This window comes from Aplidium turbinatum, chromosome 2 (assembly GCF_918807975.1).
Source record: "Aplidium turbinatum chromosome 2, kaAplTurb1.1, whole genome shotgun sequence".
NCBI lineage: Eukaryota > Metazoa > Chordata > Ascidiacea > Aplousobranchia > Polyclinidae > Aplidium > Aplidium turbinatum.
In genome coordinates this window covers 34,407,819-34,415,596 of record NC_137473.1, presented here as the reverse complement: position 1 = coordinate 34,415,596, position 7,778 = coordinate 34,407,819, and the positions used below count along the sequence as shown (strand labels likewise).

The following is a 7,778-nucleotide window of genomic DNA, read 5'->3' as shown; positions in this document are numbered from 1 at the left end:
GCTTCTGTATTATTCATCAGTGCTGTTCTCAAAGCAGCTTTATCAGATTTTCTCATAAGTCCATCCTTCAACAGTGAAGGAGGATATGGTATCATTTCGAATGAAAAGTAGGCTACTTCTCAACATCGTCTTCACGTTCTGCAATAGCGGCCAGTCTTGTAAAATGAATGATTGGAATGACATTTATGTGTTCCTTGTCTGTCTTTACAAAGATTCCAAGTACCTCAAGTGGTTTAATGCAGGTTTTGTGTTGAATAGTTGCAGTTGCTACATTTTGACCATCCAATGTTTTATGAATGATTGCTCCTATCTCCTCTGATCTCTCACAATTAACCAAATCTTCTCCAGATATAGAAACCCAGCCGGATGTCAAGGAATGTAGATGCTCATCAGAAAAAGTAAATGGATTGCGTTGTTCAAGCCAATCTCTAAACATTACATAATCATCATAGTCGCGCTTGCGTCTGGAGTCGCCCATATCTATGTGCTGTTCACTTGACTTTATATCTAGCGCGAAAAGCACCAGGCTAAAGCCTAATGGTGGATTCTGCCTTATAGTCCGCATTTCATGGCTAATAACTTCAAATGTGTGCATTATTTGACCATAGTTCTTTTGTAAAAGTGATTCAGTATGAAATTATCTTTCGAATGAGGTATAAAACATCAATTTTAGACGATTTCGAATTTTTGGCTTATGGGGGCTGCGGCCATTATGGAAAAATGGCCAAAACTCACTATTCCCAAGGGGGAATCATGGGGCTTTTTTTTTGGTGGCTCCACATCACCAATCGAACCTCCTGACAAAGTTTCAGCTTGGTATTATTTTTTTCCGGGTTTGACCATTTTTTTCAGTTCAGCGACTGGACTATGAATGGATATTTCAACAACCATAGTGGTTGTGTCATGTAGGCTATGCATTTGAATGAAGAAAGATAACACATTTATAGCCTACAAGTTAAGATGCTTGTTGTGTAGAGACCAAAAGTGCTACAAGAGATGATCAGCCATTAAATGCATATTGTACGGTAGGCTAAGCAAGGCATCATACACCTACTGAGTAGGCTAGTAGCCCATGCTACTGAATTTAATGAATCCATCTTGTAAACGGTTTTACAGAGAGGGTGATTCTGCTGTGTGGTGAAATACTTTTACTGTGAAATTTTAGACATAAAATTACTTCGAATCTGTTGCGGATCCGGATCTGAGATAGGCCTAACCAGGGCTCCCATTCCTGGGTTTTTAAGTTTTTTTTTTATAAAACGTTGATATCTGTTTTTTTTCTGCATTTTCAACTTTTCTCAAATATCTATTGCTTTTGCATAAAATTATAGGAATCGCGAGCTGAATTAACCATTTTAAATAATTATTTCGCTACAAAATATAGCCTACGGTATCTAAAATAAATTCTGTCTGATTTAAAAGCTATAAGCTAGTTCCCCCTCCTGATCACAAATAAAGCATTCAGTTCCAATCAATCTATCAAAAAAGATTCAATCAGTTTGAGTACTGGTAGGCCTAATGATTTTCAGTCAAGTTCAAATGCAGTTTTAACAGGCTGATCTGCTGAGTATCACTAGTTTTGGTTCAATTGCTAGTTTTGTGAAAGATTTGTTCATAGCAAAACAGACCATAAAAAGAGCGGGGCAAAACTGTCATACCTGAAAACCTAAAAGAAAATTGGTGAACGAAGTAATGGAGGGTCTTTGCCATCAACGCAGGGATATCTAAAGAAGGGGATACGAAGGCTCAGAGCGATTGCTGATTCTCATGACACTAAAAGCGCGGTAGTTGGTACCGCGTTAAACATACGGTTCTTTTTAAAATTGCAGAAAGTTTTGTAGTGCAGCTAGTACACTCAGCTACACAAGACAGTTAGCAAGTGTTATGTAAAAGTGACATGAGAATTGCTGTTTCCGAGACCAAGCCTCGAATCTCACTATTGGTCTCAGAAAAACAACAACAGAAGTCTCATTGATAGTAATGCATTACTATTAAATGTGGTAGATTTTGTTTTTGTAACTCAGCGAAAATTTGGGGTTCAACGAAAGCTTGCAGATTATTGTAAGGGTTTGCAGGTTAGTAAAGGTTAAGAACCACTGTTTTAAGGCTTTGTCAGTCTGGTCTGAGGATAAAGATTCAAAACCAACCAGCCAAACCAACTCCTGTATAATTCACGTTGAGCTTAACAACAGTTTAAGTGCATTGTGACAAGCGTTGCTGTATTAAAATAACATCACACCATGTTTTGAAACTTTGTTTTCCTTTTTTCAAACATGTTGAGATTTTTCATTGTCTTGGACAGCTTTTAGATAAGAAACATATTTTCAGTATAAATCTAGGATTTCTTTTTAGCCTACTTAAAGTGTTTATATTTTGTGAATTAGTTTACTAATTTGTAGGTCTACGTACATACATTGGTATATATGTCTAATTGTCTATGTGACATTTGTTGGCCATAAGAGTGAAAGAACATGTTGAAGTTATTTAATTTATACAACACATTTGTGCTATTATAGAGCTTATCTAAACAGTCTTAATCACTTATTTTCTGGATGCTTTAAAACATTTAGCATATGCGATTGATGTATTTAGCCAATTTGCTCAAGAAATAAAGGTTTATCATAAATAGGCGTTATTGTTGGTATGGGTTTGTGTGTATGCTCGGTTGTAATGGACGTTACAAATGTGTGGTACAGTTCTACGATTGTTTCTAATTTTGGTTAAATTTGAAATAGTTCATTAGTGCTATGTTACACAAAAGTTGTATCATAATCTTAATTTTTTTTTTTTTTTTAGACATAAAATTTTGTTCTTTAATTCTTTCTTATTTTTAAAATTTACTCAAGCTGTTGTTATGCTACAATCCAATCTAAATTTTATAATTTTTACAAGGATTATTGTTACATTTTACAGTTTCCATTAATGCTGAATATCTGTTTCAAGTTAATTTCTCATTTAACAAAAAAAAAACACCATGCAACAAATTACTGTTGTTCTGTTAGTTGTGTGCATTGGAGTTGTTGCTTCGTTGAACCGAAAATACAACTCAAAAATTGTTTTCAATGACTCTCCATATGATCCTCCAAATGAAATACAAAAGGCCAAAAGAGCAAGATATCTCTTACATAATGTAAATTGGGGAATTCTTTCCACGCTTTCTACCCATTACAACAGAACAGGATTGCCATTTTCAAATATGGTTGCAGTCAGTGATGGCCCAGCTGGAAATAGTTCTGGTACTCCATACTTTTATCTCATGGATATGGATATTAGCATGCAGGATGTGAAGAAGAACAACGAAGTGTCATTTACCATTTCAGAAGAAGAGACATCTTACTGCAAGATGAATAATTACAATCCTGAATATCCTTTGTGTGCTAGAGTCACTCTTTGTGGAAAATTGGTCAAAGTTACTGATCCAACTGATAAAGCATTTGCATTGAATGCTTTATTTTCCAAATTTCCTGATATGAAAACTTGGCCATCCAGTCACAGTTTCTATCCTGCTCGTATCAATATAGAGTTGGTTTGGATGTTGGATTTCTTTGGCCCATCTACAGTTGTTCCTGTCAAGCAGTATTATGCAGCTGATCCCCTTCAATAAATGAAAGCAGCATGCTGAAGCAAGATTGTCCAAACGTTTTTTATTACAAAGTTTAATTGATTGCTATTCGCTTTTGGCCTTCAACTGTCTATGGCCTGGAAATGCCTTGCTCTTTGTTTTTTTTCTTGCAGCGTAATTGCTTCTTCACTCATTATGTTTTTTTTGTCTGGACTTGTGTTTCAATATATTCATTAGTGACTGATAGTCAAACATGTTTAGGTGAAGAAAATGTGATAATTATCAAGTAGTATTAAAATGTGAACTTCATAATCGAGTGATAAGATCCCTCTCGAAAAGGCATAGGTTTGACACCGTGTATTGTACATGCTGCTGTGGATTGAAGACACATGGCAAGACACTTGAATACTGGCTTTCTTGCCTTACCAAGTTACCATCCACTAAATCCAAATCTTCAACTACTAGGCATTAGCTTGAATATGACAAAAAAATATGAACCAACCTGCTGTTAAGTGCCAAATTCTATGTTGAATGTTGATAGAAATGCAGAGTCATACGTTTGGCATGTATGTACAGTTTTACGATTATTCGTTGTGTTTACTTTCAAGTTGCATTGATTTTTCAAACTATCATGATAACTCGCACTGGCTAGATTTAACACATTATCTGTGAAAGAATTGTTGCAACTTACATTTATAGAACGTATCTTCATTCTGGTGAATGTCATTGGTATATATATATTTCAAATATTACTTTTAACAGTTGTGGTGCTGCTGATGTCGATACAACCTAGTTCAGGGGTCACCAACCTTTTTTGCATGCAGGCCAATTTGGCACTGAGGACTGAGGAGAGCTGTGGCGAAAATATGCTTCCCGGAAAGTATTTTTTGCCTTTGTGCTCTTTAACTCCTCAAGAGAAGTATTTTTGGTTATACTAATATACTTGTACGCTGATACCTTCCGCGGGCCGCATGCGGCCCGCCAGTTGGTGACCCCTGACCTAGTTTGTTCCACCAAAAAGTTTAAACCTTTGAAAGTAGTAAATGTCTTGAATAAGTTCAGCTTTATGTTTTGCTATTTTAAAGATAATTGATTGTTGCCTCTCAATAACTGTTAGGCCTACATGAGTTACGTTTCCAGTTCAGTTTCTACTACTGTATTCAGTGTTATTTTTAGTATTACTTCCTATTCTTCTTTTAATAAATGTCCTATGTCTTGATTTATCTTTATGATTTTTCCTGCATTGCTCATGTAAAAAGTGTAGTACAGATTTGCTGTTTGATTTTGAAGTTAACTCAAACCTTTCATATGAAGGAAAACTGTTTTCTGAATCAATTGTTAAATATAAAACAGTTTACCATTGAAAAGATGTTTGGCGCATAAAAATTGTTCTTATAGTACCGTAGCACACTGTTCTGGTAGCTACCATAAGCCTATTGAAGCACATTTATTAAACGTGTGTATTGTATTATATTGGGTAATGTGTGAAACATTTAAAAAGTCTAATCAAGGGTGGGGTGTATTGCTTCTGAGGTTAATGAAGATGATTTTCTTGATTAATTCATAGCTCAAATTGTATTGATATTATTGCTACATTAATAGTCGCTACATATTTTTATTGAGCAAATCTTGCTTTTTTTTTGCTTTTGCTACATGAATCATAACATTGTGTTTTTTGATCATTTAGCATAGGGGTTTGCAATAGCATTTTACTTTTGACACGGAAATTGTATGATGTGTGAAGACATGGATTTGAAAAGTGTAGACACACTTTTATTGCTACAGATCATCAGCCAATGGTGTAAACATTTCTTTTCATGAGATGACTTGCAGCCAGAAAGATGGGATTTACAAGCTATAGCAACTTTCATTCATTTCTTCAAAGCTCACAATCGAAGCTGTAACTATCCCTCCACGTCATGGTTAAGACCAACTCCAGGTGGTATGCTGCGAGTTCTTTTTTCAGGGCTGTGAGAGTTAGAATCAAATAGACCCAAAATCATGCACTGCGCAGTTTTTGAGGAAGCAACTTTGAAAACTGTTTGTGTAGTACAATTATTGTAGAATCTCATTTATTTTGACTGAATTAAATATATCTTCGCTTTGTGAGACAAAGTTGTCAATATACTTATTGGTTGAGCAGACATTAGAATCGTTAGCAGTGTAATTAGTGACTTGTAGAACATTAAAATCATCCAATATGTGTAATTGTGTATTATTATTAATTTTATGTTTGATGATCATCATTCTTTTCAATGCAGGGTGTAATTCAGTTGATATATAATGCATTAAACTTTGAATTTTGATGTGAAAACATGGAATCGACCAAAAGTGAAATAGATATGCATAAACATTGTATGCATTGCTTCAATAAAATTTGTGTAGATTCTTTTGAGAAAACATGTCCGTTAATCCCCTGCTTACATGGGTGTGGAATGATGCTGCATTCTTGTAAGGTGGAAGATCATAAGATCATTTGTTTTAATTTGATACAACCATGTATAAATTCTATTTATGGCTGCCCTTTCATGTTGCGCAGAAGTCAAATTGGCAAACATCTTTCCACTTGTCCTGCTAGCTGTATTGTATGCACAATGGAATGGAACAGAAGACCTTTGCACTTAGAAGACACCATGTCTATGAAAGATTATGATCCTAATAGTGTTGTATCTGATCAGTTGGAAGCAGCATTAGCCCTGAAAGATCAACGAGTTTTGCTTGAAGCAATGGTTCCATGCGGAATACTAAAACAGATTTTGAAATACAATGACAGTTCACAAAAAGTATCATTTCCATTTATGACTACAAATATCAAAAATATAGACGACGATAGTTCTGAAACAACTGAAAATACCAAGAAATTTGGTTCAGATGTTGTTTCAAAGTGTGATGAAAAACCAAACTTTACTGACAACAGTCACGCTTCAAATCTTCAAGCAAACTCATTGCCCTCTCAGAAGAATGATGACATTCCTATGACTCCTCGTAAACCACTACTAAGGTCAAAATTTAGACTTGCACCCAAGAAAGAGTATGCTGATGCTTCTTGTGACACTTCAGACCTTGAAATCAACTGCATGAATATGAACTGGATGAATCCAGGCCTGAAAGTTAACAGCACAAATCCAATTAACTCTATGTTTGAAATGATAGGTGCTTATGAAAAGCGCGAAGCCATTTCAAATCCTCATCACAGTGAGGGAATAAGGTGTGCAATGAGTGATGTTCGTTTGTGTTCTTTTAGGCATGTTGCCACACAAACTCGTCCGTTTTTCGACATGAACAAGCACAATTTCAAAATTGGCAATGCACTACAAGAGGTATTTAACCAAGATAGCACTTTTACCTTGTCTAGCTTTCACAGCTTGCAATTATATGAAACTCTTGCACTTAATCAAGTTATGGAATGTTTGCCGAGGTATGAAAGAAAAACAAGGTCAACTTATACTTTTATGTGCAATAACCTTTTTCGTAGAGATCAGTTTCAATCGCATTTTCAAAATGTACACAGTGAAATTTACAGCAACTTGAATGGTTGGCTGGAGGAAAAATGTCCTTATTCACAATATGGCTGCCGCTACTCTCAGTTTAGGTTCTTACCTGATAATGACAAAAACAAACTTGTTTTTGATAATCAGCGTAGTTGCTTAACAGTAAAAACAGAGTGCTCTTTTCCTAAAATTAATTCTGATGGTAGTGATACACAAGTTAACATCTTAAGCCTTCCCTGGGAAATCCAAGAGAGAATTCTTTATTTTTTAGATAGCTACAGCATAGGACAACTTCTTCAAACCTGCAAATATTTTAAAAACTTTTGCGTTTTTCATTTGAAAGAATGTGGCATTGTGTCACTTAATTGGGAAAAATTCAAACGAATTGATGGATCCATTTCATGGCAATCGGTGGATCACACATGGCACTTTAGCAACTCTTTCTCTCCTGTTAAGAAATGGGTGTTCAACAATGTGCCAAGCATGTGTCACCACATAAACAAATGCCTTTATGCAACGACTGTTACGCTCAAATATCCAGAAAAGACACCAGTGAAGCTTCTTTGCACTATTGAAAACTGTGAAGATATTTTTCCATCAAAGTGTTTGGAACGTTCAAAGCTGGGTTGCCCAAAAAGCAGTGAAACCCACTGTGCTCTAAACGCTCAGACTGTTGATGCTTTGGTTGTTATTAATGATAAAGATAGTTGAAATTGCAAGTTCTG

The 7,778-nt window shown here is 35.4% G+C and overlaps 2 protein-coding genes across 2 annotated transcripts; both read left to right on the top strand.

Moving 5' to 3' along the window:
• The first annotated feature begins 2,918 nt into the window (after positions 1–2,918).
• Positions 2,919–5,249, top strand: LOC145764666 (protein CREG1-like). The gene has a single exon (XM_082576312.1). The coding sequence runs from the start codon at positions 2,975–2,977 to the stop codon at positions 3,602–3,604; it is 630 nt and encodes a 209-aa protein (XP_082432438.1). The 5' UTR covers positions 2,919–2,974; the 3' UTR covers positions 3,605–5,249.
• Positions 5,250–5,870: 621 nt separating this feature from the next.
• On the top strand, positions 5,871–7,764 carry LOC145788522 (F-box only protein 30-like). Its single transcript, XM_082600283.1, has one exon. It carries the CDS (start codon positions 5,878–5,880, stop codon positions 7,762–7,764), a length of 1,887 nt encoding a protein of 628 aa, XP_082456409.1. The 5' UTR covers positions 5,871–5,877.
• Positions 7,765–7,778: the final 14 nt, after the last annotated feature.

What these genes read in the sequence shown, in the direction of transcription:
- LOC145788522 (XM_082600283.1), top strand. Translation starts at nt 5,878, where the DNA reads ATGGAATCGACCAAAAGTGAAATAGATATGCATAAACATTGTATGCAT.
- LOC145764666 (XM_082576312.1), top strand. Translation starts at nt 2,975, where the DNA reads ATGCAACAAATTACTGTTGTTCTGTTAGTTGTGTGCATTGGAGTTGTT.